At 37.8% G+C, this 19,219-nt stretch overlaps 1 protein-coding gene across 1 annotated transcript in view; it reads right to left on the reverse strand.

Annotated features, from left to right (window-relative positions):
- Positions 1–461: 461 nt before the first annotated feature.
- The window catches only part of METTL24 (methyltransferase like 24), a 205,843-nt gene continuing 187,085 nt past the window's right edge, over positions 462–19,219 (reverse strand). Inside the window, exon 5 of the mRNA XM_007484431.3 lies at positions 462–5,735. Coding sequence (XP_007484493.1) covers positions 5,421–5,735 — 315 coding nt within the window. The 3' untranslated portion in view covers positions 462–5,420. The remainder of the gene's footprint in view (positions 5,736–19,219) is intronic.

Genomic DNA, 19,219 nt, shown 5'->3' on the forward strand with positions numbered 1-19,219 from the left:
CTAAATGGTCAATGTAGCAGCTCTATCGTCATGCCTTCATGTCTTGGCTTATTCCTATGCCTGGAAGGTCTTCCCTCTTTTTACCTATTGAATTCCTACCTCTTCTTTAAAGTACAACTGCAATACACCCTCCAGGAAGCCTTCCCATCAGTAAGAAACTTTCCTTTTGGATCTTGCCTATTTTATGCTTTTCTAATACTGTGAGGATGTCATCTTGTGTGTTCAAGTTGCCGGCATTTGTTTCTCATCATCCTACTCTAGACTGAAAGCTCCTTCAAGTTAGGGACTCTGTTCTCTCCAGACTTTACTTCTCACCCAGAGCATCGCTTAGTCAGATCTTTTGAGAATTTGTGTCTTTGTGGGATGGTTGTTGGTACTGAAAATATAGTTCTGAAAATGTCTTTCCTCTACATAGATTCAGAGAATTCAGAAGAGACCTTAAGGATTATAGACACATGGTAGATGCTTGATAAATGTTTATTGTATTGTATAGTGTTTGGTGGAATAGTAACAGAAGTTACACAAATATAAAATCATCAACAAAGGTACTAGCAGACACTTTTACAAATAACTTGCAGGGACGTTCTGATATATTTAACAACCAGCTGTGGTTGTTACATTATTACACTTTTCTCCATTATTTTTCTTAAATCTAAACTATCAGTAAATCGAGACCCCATTTGGAGCCTAAGACTGTAGAATTTAGAGCCTTTGAGATCATAGGTGCACAGAGGCACTGAATACTATTATATTGTGCTGCATTTGTTTTTAGTCTTCCATGAGTTCTAATCATTCAGACTAAGTGATCTAGCTCTAAGAGGGGAACTGGCCCAAAGTTTAACCGTAACTTTATAGACCTCTCTTCAAAGAAAGTTCAAATTAACAGTGTAAGCTGCTTTTGAGAAGAAACTGTTTCCCAAGACTCCTGAGCATTTTTAGAAACATGAAAGTAATTGCTATGCTAATGGAAACCATTCTGATTTATTCATTAAAGCAGGTTGTTGAGGTCCCAAAGCACTTACGGTTCTCTTCTTACCTTTTTGGACTGAACGTTCTGTCGAATCTTTCACTGTGGCTGCTATCATCCTTCCCATGCCCAGCTCTTGAAAGTAGATTCTGACCCCAACATAGCTCTCTCCTAGAGTTACTATATATCTTTGAAAGTCATAAAATTTAGCTTACTTTTTCATATATTTTTAATGTAATACTTTTCATTAATTTACATATCTTCTTGCTCCTCCCACCCCCAACTTAAGTCTCCATTTAGAGAGATTTTACTGTTCTGACCCATATTCATTCTTTTTCCTGGAAAAAGGAAGACCTGAGTTCAAATTTAACTTCAGACACTTTCTAGCTATGTGATCCTGCAAAAGTCACTTAGCCTCTGCCTTTCCTTAACAATAAAAGTGAGATAATAGCACCTACCTCTCAGAGTTGTTGCAAGGATCATTTAATATTTGTAAAGCACTAATGTTATATAAATGTTAGCTATTGCATCATCAGCATCATCATGTTATATCATATCCTAGCCTAATGATAACAATAGCTATAGAAATTATTAAACTAATTCTCCCAAAAATAGTCTGGGGAAAGTGGAGAGAGAGTAGAACATATAATGAGTGAGGGGTACTTAATCTTTTTGGTGTCATGGAGCCCTGCAGTAGTCTGGTGAAAACTATGTACCCCTTGGATGTTTTTAAATGAATGAAATAAAATACATAGAATTATAAAATGTTTCAGTTAACAAAACTTCACGATTACTATCACTTTAGATAATGTATTATTCTTCAAGTCCAACATCCCCCCAAATAGAACATACACAACTAGCATTCTCACCCAAGGAGACTAAAATTGGATGATTGGATAAGTTGTTCTCTGAGGCATCCAGTGAAAGCTTAAATGGCAACATATTTGTCTAATATATAATTGATTGTAAGTTGAATTATTAGTACTTAAAACTTAAGATCATATCTTTATTAATTGAATTTAAAATATTATTTTAATCTCAGTTATCTAACCCTTACCACTCTTCTGCCTTGGAACCAATATTTAGTATTTATTCTAGGAGAGAAGAGTTTTACAAAAATATTCTCTCATTTTAACCTTAAAACAACTCTGTAAGGTCATGGACCTCAGGCTATAAACTGCTCGTCTAATAGAAAAAACATTAGAATTGGAGTCAGAGAATCTGAGTTCTGATCCAAATACTCCCCCTGAATTCCTGTGTGACTTTGGGCACTTATGGAACTTAATTTCTCTAGGCTTTAGCTTGCTCATCCTTAAAATGAGCCAGTTGGATTAGATGATCTATCTCTAAGATTTCTTATAGTTCTAAATCCTATGATCCTATAATCTTTACTCCAAAGCAAGGAAAGTGGACAATATTCAATACAAATAATCAAAAAAAGCAGAAATTCACAAAAGACCAGTATTTTCAAAAGATCAGCATGGGGTGGTACCTCAACATGAATAAAAACCTTCCAGAAAAGGTACTTTTCAAGGGCATTTAAAAAAAAAAGATCATAATGCAGAGCATGACACACATACTACTTAGAGGGTTTATTTAAAATATCTTATTTAGGAGCAGCTAGGTAGCACAGTGGATCGAGCACCAGACCTGGAGTTGGGAGGTCCTGGGTTCAAACCTGACACTTCCTACCTGTGTGACCCAGGGCAAGTCACTTAACCCCAATTGCCTAGCCCTTGCTTCTCTTGTCTCCGGATTGATACTAAGAAAGAAGAAAGGAGTTTTAAAAAATAAATAAAATAGGCTCTTGAAAATGAGCAAGACAAGCAAATGAAAGATTTTGTAAACAAACTTTTGATCCTAGATCTAAAGAGGAAAAGACTTCCTACAGTTAATTAACTAGCATTTATTAAATGCTCGTCCTATGCTAGGCACTTGTACTGAGTTCTGAGGAGCATCTAGAACAACCCAAAGAGGTAAAATCACTTCTCTAAAATCACCAAGGTAACAAGCATCAGATTTAGGATTCGAATTGAGGTCCTTGTAATGTGGGGGTCATGTCCTTCCTACTATATCACAAAAGCCTTCCCTTGTCATCTAACAGAATTGATTTCTCTAAAAAAAGAAACCACAGTGCTGATGCTAATGAAATTTTGTGTTAACACCCCACAGAGGGGGGCAGGGTATGAAACTGCAAAGAAGACCTCATTGAAATGATGTTGGTTGGTAAGAGAGATAAAGCAACACTACCAAGAAGAGTTTTAGGAAACAGTTTGAAGGTAGAGCTCTGTGAAAAGGAAATTCCATTTAATTTTAAGGGAAGATGCAATAATTATTTTGTGTGAGCAAATATATACATACATACATATATATATTTCCATACTTATATATGATCTGAATCTATTTTTATTTTTCTCCTGAGAGAATATAAGGGCAGAGACTGTTTCATTTTCCTTTGTGCAGAGTCCCTAGCATAGTTCCTAACACCACATAGACACTCAGTAAATGCTTGTGGGTTGACTGACAACTGAATTGAGCTTTGTGTTTGGTTTTATGAGAATGGAAGGAGTTCCATGACAGGTAGTTGGAATATTTGTCAAAACACTGGAAATGGGGAGAAATACCTGGCTTTGAATTTTGCCTCAATACTTCCTACTGTGTGCCCCACAGTAAGTCATTTAGCATCTCTGAAACTGTCCTTTGCAGGAAAATGAGGGAGAACCCCACTTTTAAGATTAAAATGAGATAATATTTTTGTAAAAAATTTTCTTCTGTCTTAGAATCAATACTAAATATTGGTTGCAAGGCAGAAGAGTGGTAAGGGCTAGGCAATGGGGGTCAAGTGACTTGCCCAGGGTCACACAGTTGGGAAGTATCTGAGGCCATATTTGAACCCAGGACCTCCTGTCTCCAGGCCTGGTTCTCTATTCACAGAGTCACCCAGCTGCCCCTGAAATAGTGTATTTCAAGCCCCTTGGGCAATACCTATATTAAAGCTTTAATAATATCATTGATTAAGATAGTGATGATGATGACGATGAGAGAATGAGAAGGAATCTATCAGAACTGATAGTTCTTAATAGCCTAAGCATGTTACACTACCCTTCTTAAGGCATGGAATAAAATGTTTATTCAAAATATAGAAATATATTTTGAGTGATAATACATGCATAACCCAGTGGAATTGCTTGTCAAAAGGAGAGGGAAAGTACATGAATCATGTAAACTTGGAAAACTTATGTGTAAATTTGTAACTGGAATAAAATAAAGATTGAAACATTTTTTAATGTTTATTCAATATTTGGGCATTATTTAATCCCCAAACATACTCCATCCTAGGAATGTAGGAAAAAATCACAGCATGAGTCAAAACAGGGAAGGAGAAAAGGACACAATCTATATCATTAAGGATATGGACAGTGGAAACACAGGGGCAAAATTTTAATCTGGATAAGGAAGCATTCACAGAGCTGTGAATGCATAGGCTGAAAATATAGTAAGATTCAAAAGAGATTCGATACATTGGAGGGATAGATCTAGGTATGAGTTATTCAGGAAAAATCTGTGTACAGGGGGAGATTATATCTAAACCTCTGAAGTGGATGCTAAGGAGGTCCACCAGGGCCCTTCACAACACATCCCATGATGCCTTTCATTCAAATACAAGTTTGTCAACTACTAACAATGGGTCCAACTTGGTATGGTTATTCTCATGATAATAATAATATGGAAATCACAAATCTGTGATTTCATTGTTTGAGGGAACTCCTAAGTGAGAAAATTTTCTCTGCTAATACGGGTCCTTACCTGTATTAGTCACCGAAGAGGTTAAATGAATTGCCCAGAGTTACATGGCCAGTATGTGGCAGAAGCAGGATTTGAACCAGGTTTTCCTGCCTCCTGTGCCAACTCTCTACCCATTATTACATGCTGCCTCTTGGCAATTATCATTTAACACTTGTACAGCACTTCTAGAATTTTAAAGTGCCTGACATTTAAGCCCCATGAGGTAGGCATTCTTCTTCCCATTTTAGAGATTAAAAAAAGCCCCCAAACAAAAAACAGTCTCAGGAAGAATGACTTACCTATGGTCGTAGATCAAAGGCATGATTTAAATCTACATCATCCTAACGCTAAATTCAGCATTTTATCCACTATACTATCTGTGTCTAATTCAAAGAGAAATGGGGGCTACCAAACTACACATAAGGTCACATATTGACTTAGTTTTAAAATGTCATACTGTCTATATTTTATTTTATTTTGTGAAGTCTTTCCCACATTTTAATCTGGTTCAGGCTTCACTAGTGAGTATTGTGGGCTGTATTTGACACCTCTGCTCTACACCATGTGTCTGCCTCTCATAGGTCCTAGACATCTCAGTAATTATCTAAATGTTTGCTTCAAATTTTACAATAAACAACTCATTTATGCTCATGAAGTTCCTTCGCATTCATTTCCATCTCATGTTCACCCAGCTGAGAATATAACAGCTACTCGCATTGAAAAGTTCTTTCTTTAGGAAGAGCTGTGGTTTGGATAAGTCTTTGTAAGTGTGGAAGAGCTTGAAATCCTTCAGTTCTAACTCTTTGAGAAGACTGTACCAAAAGCGTACCACAGTGCTGTCATTGCCACTGATCTCAAACCCAGGCCAGTGGAGGTGGATCTCAAACACTAGCTGTCCAATCTGTTCAAGAACACCTTCCAGGATCAGATTTTCCAAAATTTTCCATTCGGCACTTTCCAGGTCAGCCTTGAGGACATCAATCTGTAGCAAAAAAATAAGAATAAATTAAAATGCAACCCCATCAGCAGACTCCATAGCTCTGTTAAAAATAACACTGCCTGATACCAGAATCTTAACTTGTATTTAGTATAGGCAGAGAGCACCCTTTAAATTTTTTTTATTTAGTTTTTAATTTTTTTACATGTTTCTATGATTCATGATGTCTCCTTCCCCTCATTTCTCCCCCTCCCAGAGTTGGAAATCAATTTCACTGGGTTATACATATATCATCACTCAAAATTGATTTTCATATTATTCATTTTTGTTACAAGGTAATCTTTTAAAACCCAAACCCCAAATCATATATCCATATAACCAAGTGATAAATCATGTTTTCTTCTGGATTCCTACTCCTACAATCTTCTCTAGATGTGTCATAAGTCCCTCAGAATTGCCCTGGATCATTGCATTGCTTTTAGTAGCAAAGTCCATTATTTTTTTTTATTGTTCCACAATGTTTCACTTTCTGTTCTCTTGCTTCTGCTCATTTCACTCTGCATCAGTTTATGGAGGTTCTTCCAGTTCATGTAGAAATACTCCAGTCCTTCATTCCTTATAGCACAATAGTATTCCATCACCATCATATACCACAATTTGTTCAACCATTCCCCAATTGAGAGACACCCCCTATTCTTTGCCATCACAGAAAGGAAAGTACCCTTTTTAATGAAACTATTAGGCACTGAAAATTTCTCCTTTATATTTTAGAATCTGCTGACTCTTTTCCTCCACCAAATCTTCCTTGGATTTCCCATTATGGTATGGGAGTGACCTTAGATAGTTGAAGGGCATACTATTGAAAAATAATCTCTGCCAGGTGCTACCATACTGGGAAAACATCGCATAATCAAACACAACTTCCCAAAAGACTTCAGTCTGTTTTCTGAGTACCAGCCTAGTTGAGATTGGGGAGGCTCATCATCAGAAGACTGACCACTTGGGGATTAATTCTTTCACCATGGCATTCCATGAAGCAAAGAAAAATACATGAGCAACTCGCCTCTGCTTTTTCAATGATGACAGAAAAGTGAGCAAAGAGCACTAAACAATCATGAAATCCAGGAGATCTTGGACAAAAGTCACACAAGATGGGTAGGCACAAATGAGTTACAATCAGCATCAAAAGAGAAGGTACCCCAGTTAATGACATCACACACTTGTTGGAATATTTGCACTTTAGTCCAAAATAAAACACTTAATATACATATGCATATAAGTACATATAGTCAGCGTAGTTTTAAACTTTAATAACTTGAAATTACACTAAAGGAGCAGCTAGTTGGCACAATGGATTGTGTGCCAGGCCTTGAGTCAGGAAGAAGGGCTTGGGTTCAAATCTAGACTCATAAACTTTCTGGCTTTGTGGCTCTAGGCAAGTTACTTAACCCCATTTGCCTAACCCTTGTGATTCTGTCTTAGAGTTAGTTATTACTAGGACAAAAAGTAAGAGTTGTTTTTTTTTTAAACTACACTAAGACCATAAGACCATATAGTAGGTAGAGAGTACTCTGGTTTGTGAGGGATATTATACGTCAATAACTTCTCTGGAAATATCCCCTTCTAAAGGCTAATTTGTGTTAATTAGTTAATTGATAGCGAAGAGATATTGCCTGTTTGGATGAATATACCCAATAGGGGCTAGTGAGCAAGGATATTAAGTAATTAATCAATCAATAAATCAATTAATTTAATTCTCCAGAAGCCTTGGGGAAAAAGAAGTAGCCACCATCTGGAGAGATGACCTGGTAGTATTTTGGGGAATTGGGATAGTAGCCTCATAATCTACACTAAATTTACACATGATTTTGCTCTCTCCTCCATTAGAACATAAGCTTCTTGAGAGCAGAGATACAGTCAGTCCTCAGCATTCACTTGTTTAACTTCTGCAGCTTCAAGCATTTGAATAATTTTATTAGTAACTTCAATTTTATGATCACAGCAACAACTGAGCACATTCATAGCCTCAGACGATAGAGAAAAAAAATGAAGGGCACAATGCAACCTTTTTTTAAATTTTTATGGAGTGACTAGTATCCTACTAGGAGCTTCACTGGTCTTGTTCACTCCCCCCACCCCTATTATAAAGAGGTCCTAATACATTCATTGCATATTTTCATTATTTGCCTTTAAGACGCAGGTTTTGTTTTGCAATTATGTACCCAAAGTGTGGTGCTCTAAACCCAAGCATGCAAAGTCAATGATGAACCCTAGTGAAAAAATAAAGGTGTTAAATAAACTTTGTGCCAGAATATCTGTAGTTGCTGTCTGTCAGGAGTTTGGTGTTAATGAATCAATTATTTTGTATACAATTCAGTGCCTTCACAAGACCATCTAACATTGGAAGATAAGATTCAGGTCTTTAAAAATGTTTACATTTTAAGAATTGTATTTGCTATTCACTGTTTATAATTCATAGTCAGCTAGGTGGAATAGCAGATAGAGTGCCAGGTCTAAAGTCAGAAAGGCTCATCTTCCTGAGTACCTATCTTGCCTCAGATACTTACTAGCTCTGTGACCTTGAGTAAGTCACTTAACCCTGTTTGCCTCAGTTTGCTCATCTTTAAAATGAGCTAGAGAAGGAAGTGGCAAACCACTCCAGTATCTTTGCCAAGAAAGCCACAAATGGCTTTAAACAACTGAATAACATCAAAACTTATGGTACTGTAGATTTCATGTGTAACAAAAAGTGAATATTGTCTGAAATAAAGTGCTTTTATTGAGATGTTAGCATAAAAGGTTACACAATTCTAAAGAATTACTAGCAAGAAAAAATGTTTTGCATGTTACCAATTTTATTTTGCATACTTCATTTTATGGGTTATTTCATGGTTATTGTGTTAAGAAAAGTGCATATTTTCAGAATTAATGTCTTGTTTTAAATAACTTTATGCAGAAAAACACATTTTCAACAATCTCTAGTGAAAGACTAGAGTTTTTAGTGGTCATGGGAACCTAAACCTCTATTTCCCATAATTATCAACATTCATTTTTCAACTTTCATGCTGTTTTCTAGGATCACAATCCCCATGGAAATTGAGGATTGACTGCAGTTTCATTTTATATTCTTTGCATCTATTACAGTGCCCAGCATGTAGTATAGAATAAATGCATATTGATTATTAGTCACTAGAAATACAGAAGCAGTAGTGACTGGAAGTACCTACATGAATGATACTTTAAATCAGATAAATGTTCCTGCTCACATTTATAACTTAACTGACCTTAAACTCTATTCCTCAAATACTCCCTCTTTCACCTTTAAAATGTTAATGGTACCTAAAGGAATTAGTAGTTGACCAGGAATAGGCTTGGAAGAAAGTGTTCATCATAGAGAGAGACCTAAAAAGGTAAACTGATTAAAATTATTACCAAATCATACTTTAACTTCTTTCCATCTCCAAGTGGTAGATTTGTCTAGTACTTCTGAGCCCTTGGATTATATCTGATTATCATATTATTTGTTATAGTGATAGAAAAGAAATAATACAACAACTAACATTTATATAGTGCCTTCAGGTTTACAGAATACTTTATAAACATTATCTGATTTTATCTTCATGATAACCTTGGGAAGTAGGTGCTATTATCACCTCCATTTTATAGATAAAGAAACTGAGTAACAAAAAGGCTGAATTACTTGCCCAGGGTCAGGGTCAGTAAGTGCTTGAGACCAGATTTAAACCCAAATTTCCTGACTCCAGGCCCAAGATTCTATCCCCTGCACCACCTTGCTGTAAAAATAACATGCTACAAATATCAATAGGTAATAAAATGAGAAATAGATGAATGTCATATATCTTCAAAGAGAATTAGGTAGATATTCTATACTTGAAGAAGGAAAGAGATAACTTTCAAAGAACTGAATAAGAAAGCAGATGGTTAAGAGTCTTCCACTGAAAAACACCATACTAGATTCTCGCAAAGACAGACAAACTAGGGCAGTAATGGCAAACCTATGGAGTGGGTGCCAAATATGGCAGACAGAGAGCTCTCTGTGGGTAGGTGTAGCACCTTCTTCTCAATCCCTCTCCCCCCACCATGAGTTCATTACTAGAAAGGCAGAAGGACTCAGTTGGAGCTGCTCCCCCACATACACCTGATGACATTATTTCACATCCCCTGCCCCTTTGCCCAGCAGCCCAATGGGAGTAACCAGGGGGTAAGGTGGGTGGCTCACAGGCAGCAGAGTTGGAGGGGAGCAGAGCACTTGGGCCACTTCCTTCCCCATCTCTATACTTGCTAAGGACATTCTTTACTTCACCTGCCCCTCTGCCCAGGTCAATGGAAGCACTTTTCCTCCCTTTGGGGGGTCATGGGGCACATCTTGCACTTGGGGGGATGCACAGCACAAGATCTATGTGGGGGACACAGCACATAGTCTCTAAAAGGTTTGCCATCACTGAATAAGGGCATCTGACCTCAGAGAAATTATTTTCTGATAGAAGGTACTAAAACAACCAAATATAATACAGAATATAATGTGAAACTGTGAAAATTATACAGCTGTAACAGGCAAAGAAATGGGAACAGTGACTAAACTTAATGCTGCAGAGGCTACAACAGGGAACACTTACATAGAAATTATAAAACTGAAGAGAGAAGATAAAAAAAGTGGGGGGAAAGCGCAGTAGAAGCAAACCTGACAAGCTGGTGAGAAGACAGCATAGGTGTTTTGGAAACTCTTCTTTCAAATTATACAGTATTCTGCTACCTCTGTTTTATAGCTGTCCTCATGACCATTTCCTTCCTTTCCTGAGAGGTAACGTTTAGAGAAATGGGAAGAAACGAACAGAAAGGCCTCACAATCTTTGGGTAAAACCCTAGGTACATCTATATACTAAACCCATTATCTGGCTTGGTTCTGCCATGAATAAAGTAAGGAATATTTCCATCAGCTGAAAGTCTGTTTGGATTCCTAATCCTGGCATCTGATTTAAAGCTCTCAAAGGCCATGCCAATGGAACACAAGCTCTAGGAATTCCTACCAAGTTGGAAAGGCTTCCAGGCTTTAACCTAGTTAAGTGCACATAGGCTCATGACCAAAGTGCTAGGTTTCAAGGGAATGACTTTTTCTTGGCTAAAGAAAACCAAACAAAAAAAAATCCACTTCGGTATCTAGGGTTGCAATTTGCTTTGGGAAAGGGACCTTTCATACCAATGAAATGATAAATTGAAGAAGGTGAGCTTCATAAACCTATCAAGTGGGAAAGGGATGATGCTAAGTACTTTGCAAATCTTATTTGAACTCCACAACTCTGTGAGGTAGGTGCTATTGCAGAAATATCCCTGAAACTTATATGTCTGTTTTCCATGAGCTACTTTACTATCCAGATGCCCTGGGCACAGAGTAAGTCTATTTGCAGGAAAGATCCAATCAGGAGTCAGCAGCAAGCCACAAGTCTTGCTCAATCCCAGACACCTTCATGGTTTTCTCTGGCTGATCTTGCTGAATTGTCCATTAAAAAGCCTACCTGAAGCAGCCTAAACCAGTTTAAACCAGCCTTGTAGTCAGCTGTTACGAATAAGCATCTTGAAACATCCTGTTTCTGTGTTCTATCTGTCCCTGAAAGATACTGCCTATTCTCCACCCCTAACTCCTCCCCACATCAGCTTTTGTGAGTTGCAAGCAAAAATCATCCTCACCATTCTCAGTCTATAGGGAAATGATGACAAAACTTTTAGAGATGTAGTGCCAGGACCTGCCTCACCCCCACTAGACTGAGTGTCCTGCTGACCCCCTACCAGAGAATGAGTGCCCCCCCAACCCCTCCAGAGACTGTGCCCTCCCACATCCATCCTGAGAATGAGTGCCTCACCCCAATCTCCCTTTACCCCAGACAGGGGAGGGAGGAAGCACTGGGCAGAGGGGTGGGTGATGTGAAAAAATATTGTCAGGCATAGTGGAGAGGGGGAAGGGGATAGCTCTGCTTGAGCCCTTCTGCCTTTCTAGTAATGAACTCGGGGTTGGAGGGGAGGGTGGCCCATGTGCCCACAAAGAGTGCTCTGCATGCCATCTTTGGCACCTGTGCCATAGGTTCGCCATCACTGATATTGTGAGATTTAAAATGGTTGAGGTCTTAAACTGTAGTGATTAAAATAGTGGTAGATATAAATTGTGATAGATATAAGAGAGGGTGAGTAAATTTGACCGCAGAAATATGTTTCACTACAGTGTCTTGGTTTTAAAATCAAACATAAGGTGGTTGCCAGGGAAATATTCCCAATTATTCAAATACCCAAGTCAATTGGGTTTTATAGAGAATTTAATTAACAATACAATGAGTAATCAAAGAAAGAGAGAGAGAGAGTAAGAAAGGAATAAGTATGAAGGGCCTCAAGCCAATATGGCCTAGACCTGAGTCTTAAAAGAGAAATCAGTCAGTTTTTAACACTCACCACAAGGTCTGACTAAACAAGGATTCTAGTAACACCAAGCCAGCGTCCTTCCTCAAAGAGTCTTCCAGCCAGAGATTGTTTCAAAGGGTCTCTCTCAAGAGCCTCCAGAGCTCCTACCCCAGAGGGACAGAGCCCCTCAGAGGAGCTCCTCAAGGAGCTCTCCTTCAGAATGAGAATCAGAAATCGTGATTTTCCTGAATGAGTCTTCTCAAAATGAGCTCCCTCAGAATCAGATCCAGCTCTTCTCTGAGCTCTTATTTTTAAGGGCAAAATCTCCTATGTCACCTCCCCTAAGTCCTTACATCTACCAATCACTGTAGATGTTTTTAAAGGATGGACCATTTTGAATTCACAGCTGAGTAGTTTTAATCTCTTTAGTAAGTCAGAAAAAAATGCTGCTGTGTCGACAAATTTCATTAAGAAAAAACCTCTGAATAAGTTATCACCCTTTTAGGTTTAAGTAGTTTACAAGTTGCCCCACCTTTATAGGTACTTAGTATCCCATTGTATCAATTCTAAAATAGTCATGACTCAAAGAACTTCCTGTCCTTTCCATAAGCATGGGTCAAAGCACTTTTCATTGTTCTCAAGGAGCTCTCTGTCCTAAAGCAGTCCTAAGTAGGGTGGAGTAGGGATATTCCCAAGGCAAGGAGCCCTCACATTCAAGTAGAATTCTCACTATCTGCTGGGGAATTTTTTAAGTAGAAGATTCCCCAATGGGGGAAACCCCTAACATTCATAAGTCTGAGAAATTTTGAGGTTTACATATACAGTATCATTTTGGATTTCCCCTGACATACATGTCTAACACTTTATTTTTTAACAAATAATCTTTCAAACTCCTCTGTCTTTTGAGGGATGGGGTTTTCACTGTTGAAGCTATTATTATCCTCATTTTACAGTCAAGGAAACTGAGTTAAACAGAACTTAAGTGACTTGTTCTAAATCACACAGCCTATACATGCCAGAGGTCAGATTTGAGTTCAGGACTGCCTGAGTCAATAGGCATTTATTAAATACTTATTACATGCCAGGAACTGTGCTGAATTTGGAACATTCAAGGAAAGGCAAAAATACAAGTGTAAACAATTGAGTAGACAAAGATGTAGACACTGAAAAATATGGAACAATGGTTTGCGTGATAATACATGTATAACCGAGTTTGGTTAACAGCTCTGGGAGGGAGAAGAACAAAGGAAGGAGAGAGAGAAACAATTTGGATCACATAATTTTGGAAAACTTATGTGGAAATTTGTTATTACATGTAATTGGTTAAAAAAAAACAGCAATAATTAAAGTTGTAGACAGAATAGCTCAAAGACTTAGAGGTGGGGCATGGAGTAGAATGGGCTTGGTCAGAGTCTTGAAAGAAATCAAGGAATTGAAGAGAGGAAAGTGAAAGGGCCAAGCATGGGGTATAACTATTACAAAGATATAGAGGCAGAAGATGAAATGGCCCACATAGGGAACTCTACAACTCTGTGAGGTAGTTTCAATTATGGAAATATCCCTGAAACTAACAAGTCTGTTTGCTAGACAATGTCCAAAAGGGAGTAAGGTTAAGAAACCTGGAAAAGTAGAGCACTCTATGCATGGAGTAACAGTAGCTGGCTCTGGGAAAGATCTCTGTTTAGTGACCACCAAAAGGGATTTTTTCTATGTTAGAGGAAAACTGAGACTTAAAAATTATCAGAAAGAGAATCACAAAAAGCAGGATTTCTTTGAAAGTTAGATTTTTAATTTATTATATATTTAAGAACAAAATTAGGCTGTACAAAATTGATATCAACAGTTTCCTGTACAAACAATTCATGTTTTACTTAAGTGGAATTTTCTGCCCCTCTTCCCCTAACTTATACATAAAGCATTTTTTCTTATTTCCATATTATTTATTTTTGCAATAGAGGAATCTTTTAAAACCAAAACCCCAAATCACATACCCATATAAATAAGTGATAAGTCATATGTTTTTCTTCTGTATTTCTACTCCCATAGTTCTTTCTATTGATGCAGATAGAATCCTTTTTCATAAATCCCTCAGGATTGTCCTGGATTATTACATTGCTACTAATAGTAAAGTCCATTACATTTGATCATTCCACAATGTTTCACTTTTTGTGTACATTGTTCTCCTGGTTCTGCTCCTTTCACTCTGCATCAGTTCCTGGAGGTCGTTTCAGTTCACATGGAATTCCTCCACTTTATTATTCCTTTGAGCACAAAAGTATTCCATCACCATGAGATGCCACAATTTGTTCAGTCATTCCCCAATCAAGGAACATTCCTTCATTTCCCACTGTTTTTGCCACCACAGAAAATGAGGCTATCAATATTTTTATACACTCTTTTTTATTATCTCTTTGGGGTACAAACCTAGTAGTGGCATTGCTGGGTCAAAGGGCATGCATTATCATAAATAGTTTTGATTTAATGTTAATTTACCTGGTCTGGGAAGGGGCCAGCACCTGTTCAGTGATAAAAGAGAGAACACTTCCAGAGAGTCTAGCCTAAAAGGAGAGGAAGGCATGTGTGGGTGAGAGGGGGCAGATACGAGGTGGGTAGCTATTTACACAGTCAGGACAGGACAGGAGACCTGTGGGGGTCAGGGGACAGATGGATAGAAGGCAGTACATGGGGGCTGACATTCAAGGAGAGCTGGCAAAGGTCTCCTCTCCTTGTTGGCGATCTCAAGCCAAGCTCCCAATCCAGTTGTCTCTTTCCCTGCACCCTTTCTTCTGTATTCACTTGAAGGATTTTGTTGAGGATATTTTTAGGCTTTTTTTTTTTAGTGAGGGGGTGTAGTGGGAGCAGAGGGAACACAGGAAGGTACAGTTAAGTTGGCATAGGTGGGTTTTTTTCTGGAATGAGAATTTCTTTCAGAATTCTTGTAAATTCAAATTTGCAATACAAATTTACATAAAGTGAGAACTGATGCCATAATTGTCTTCAGTTATACTACGTATATTAAAATGCCCATTTGATTTGCCATTAAGCTCAGAATTTTTTTTAATGAAAAAAAAAAGAAAAAAGAAAGACCAAAGATGAAAGAGAAACCCGACTATTAGAAGCTAAATGTCCCTACACCATCTGGCTGTCACTTCAGGATTTCAAAGGAAAAGAGAGAGAAGAGAAGAGAAAAGGGCTGCCTTTCTCCACTAGAGGATTGAGCAAAGTAGACCTCCTTGTGCATCTACATATGGTAATAATTATCAATTCCTTTTGCCAGCTCAGTGGCACTGGCATTTATATGGATTGTTTAATCTATTATTAACTCTTATGCAGAATGCTTCTAGGACTAGGTTAATTAGGTTACCCAGAGGATTACTTTAGCTAAAACTTTACAAGAATTTTTTCTTCTGCTAAAAAAGAGCTCAGAATCACTGAAGTCTATTGTGTTATTCACATAATAATCCAGAACAGTGTTTCCCAGACTCCCCAGCTTGGTAATAAATTTCACAGTTGCCTGACTCCTACAGCTCCATTCTCATCAGCCTTGGGGACACACACCTGGGCTTTTAGCAGTTCCTGGGGAAGAGGGAGAGGAGAAAGAGAAAAGAAAAGAGAAGTTGTGGGAAGCGCAAAATGGAAAAGGGAGGAACCATTTTTTAGAGTTTAAGTATGACTTGGTAGAAAAAACTTGCTGCCTGGGTATGGAGGACTTGTCCACAACACTGGTTGGGAAACAGAACTAGAAACTCTAGAATCAACAATTACTCCGCTGTGTGGGTATAAGCCAAAGTATAAACCCTGCTTTCACATATATTTATGTTGAATATAATTGATTAACTAGAAAATGAAAGGGATAACATCAAGATTAAGCTAAAAAATGTGACATTAAATTCTAGATTATTTTGCATGTCCAATTTACAGGGATCCTTGTGAGTTCTTTAATTTCAAAATTATTTTAGGATATTTATAATGAAATGTAGCAAAGCATGACTCATTAACAAAAAGAAAATAATCTATCATGAGACCAAATCATATTATTTTTCAAAATGTTAATCAGTTATAAATGAGGATCAACCTGTTTTTTAGACAAACATTTGTGGAAGTGGGGGGGGGGGAAGGAATCCTATGATGGGAAATGGCAAGTGATATGATAAATATCAATATATTTTTTAAATGCAAATTTTAAAATGTAAACTGTCCCTTCTGATCTCACTTGTCCCCCCCTGCCCCTAAATTCTATTTACATTGAACTAGTTTAATTCATCCAGCCAACCTCAGGATTGCACCATATTGAGCTGCTGCTTTCTGACTTGGGAGTAGTGGCAACAAAATGGTGTGAATAAAACATGAATTTTTTTCTTTCAGTCTGTATTTCCTATTAGCTGGAGGCTCAAGCCTCAGAAATCTACATTATTATAACCATCTTATAGCCAAGATTCTTATTATTACCACTTGATACATCCAACATTATTACATTATTATGAAGCATTAAATGCCTCTGAATAACAAGGCTCCACATTTCTGAAAAGGCCTTCATGTGCAGCTTATCAACAATCAGAATTCTGAAACCCAGGCACCAGAGACTTTGACCCTCATGAAGGATGTTTGCATTTTTCACATCTTGGAAAATGCTTTTTCCTTTCCTAAATGAAACAGTTTGGTTATTTCAACCTTTACCTCCAATTAAACAGAAAAGAACGGAGTTCAGAGGACAAATGAGATTATCTGAGAATTCAATTTCAGATAATTCATATTGACCTCTGGAGAAAAAGAAGAGATTTTCTTCTTTGCAAGGGAATCTAAAAACAAGGCTGGAGCCTAGGCTTTGAGAGGAGTACACCGTTATCTCCATAGTAGGTCTAGAGGGATTCTAAAAAGATACCCCAGCCCATCTCTGCCACCACCATTATCAAAATTCTGTCCTACTGGCAGCCTGAAGACCTCATTTAAAAATGCCTTTTCAGCACTTTGAGGTTGTGAATTAGCATATTAGCAGGAACAAATTTATTCAATCACAACATTTAGATAAATATTTCTTTAATAAAATGATGAGAGAACAAGAGAATAGAAGAGAAGCTGTCTTGACAACTTCAAGATGGATGCTACAGAATGGACTGATGTCATCTTTTGTGTTCTAAGTGTGGATTTCTATTCAGTCAATAAACATTTATTAACTGCTTACTACACTGTGCTGAGCACTATGGAAGCAGATAAAAGCAGAAGCAGTCCTTGTTCTAAAGGAGCTTCTATTCCAACCGAGAGGTAGGAGAGGAGAGAGAGAACACATAAATAAATAGATACAAGACAGATCCAGAGTGGATACCAAGTAATCTTAGAGGGAATGACTATAGCAGCTAGAGCAACCAGGAGAGGATTTCTGCAAGGGAGTAAGGAGAGGGGTATTTCAGATGACTCTTAAGGGGAGCCAGGAATTCTAAAATGTGGAGAGGAAGAAAGAAGAACATTCTAAGGATGGGGAATGTAATGCTAAAGTTAATAGACAGGAGATCCTTTGTGAAGAGGAATGCCTGGGTTAGTATTCCTGAACTATGGAGTGCCCAGGGGGAGGACTGAATAGATTTTTTTAAAACAAGGTTAGGTTTAGAGCTTTAAATGCCAAATTGAGGATTTTATATTTGGTCCAATATGGAGCTACTGGAGTTCATTGGGTAAAGGAGTGACATCAGATCTAGGCTTTAGGAAAATTATATTGACAGCTGGATTGGCATGAGAAGAGACATGAGACTGGAAAACCAATTAGAAGACTATTACTATAACCTAGGCAACAAGTGATGAGGATCTGAACTAGGGTGGTGACTGAGTCAGTGGAGACTTGGTGGATAAAGAAATGCCCTGAGAATGATAATGTCTGCTACACAGATCAACAACATGTGGAACCCACCATAGTTTGGGGAGATGCTCTACCACTCTCTGCTATGAAAATGACCTCCTTATCCCCCAGGCAAGATTCTGACAATCTCAGCTCCTCTAGAATAATCTTAAATCCAAAAGCAAGATAAAATGTCTCCTGGCCTTTTGGTAATAAATTGCTGGCAGAATTCCCAGGTCAGTTCATAAGAACACTGAGTCTGGGATTCAGACAACCTGATTTTAATCCTGGCTCTGTAAAGTCTGTAAAGTCACTTGTGTGTGGCTTGGATAAGCTACCAAATTCCTCTGGGCCTCGGATCCTTCTTCTAGAAAATAAGAGGGTTGACCTAGATCAGACGTCTATGTGTGTGTGTGTACACATATATATGTATATATGCACATGTATGTGTCTTCATATATATATATAAAATGTATCATGAATTCTTTTGGCAATTTGGTAATGCCTATGGACTGCTTATAACTGCTTATAAGAATATCAGTTTTAAATACATAAGACAAAATAGATAGAATTGTGGAGAAACCAATTACATTGAAATACAATTGAAATTTGTAATTGAATTGAAAATTGAAATACATTGAAATTTCAAAAGAAATTTTTTAAAGTTTACAAGACTCCAGGTTAATTGTCCCGGGAATGATTTCTAGGTTCCCTTCCAATCCTAGTCTTTTTTTCAGACATACAGCCAGAGGTAGCCTTGGACCAAATTGCAAATGTAGATGAAATTTGAATTCAATGCCCTCTGCCTATATTTCTGCTCAGAATGGATATCTGCTCTCTTTTTTAACTACCATCCAGGCATCCACAGAACCTTATGGGGTTATTAAAAGCCATCATTATGGAGCTTTTTTAGGGCTACTCTTTTGGGAAGCTTACCATATTTCTTTTTTTTTAAAACCTTTACCTTTCATCTTGGAGTCAATACTGTGTATTGGCTCCAAGGCAGAAGAGTGGTAAGGGCTAGGCAATGGGGGTCAAGTGACTTGCCCAGGGTCACATAGCTGGGAAGTGTCTGAGGCCAGATTTGAACCTAGGACCTCCCGAATCTAGGCCTGGCTCTCAATCCATTGAGCCACCCAGCTGCCCCCAGCATACCATATTTCAAAGTTAACTCTCTCTCCTCCTCTGTCCCCATCTAATCTTTAATTTTTTGCAGTAAAGATCCTAGATAGGAGGAAAACAATCTGATTAAATAAATTCCCACAAAATTATGATTAAATGAAATTCCTTT

The sequence above is a fragment of the Monodelphis domestica genome, chromosome 2 (assembly GCF_027887165.1).
Source record: "Monodelphis domestica isolate mMonDom1 chromosome 2, mMonDom1.pri, whole genome shotgun sequence".
In the NCBI taxonomy this organism is placed as follows: domain Eukaryota; kingdom Metazoa; phylum Chordata; class Mammalia; order Didelphimorphia; family Didelphidae; genus Monodelphis; species Monodelphis domestica.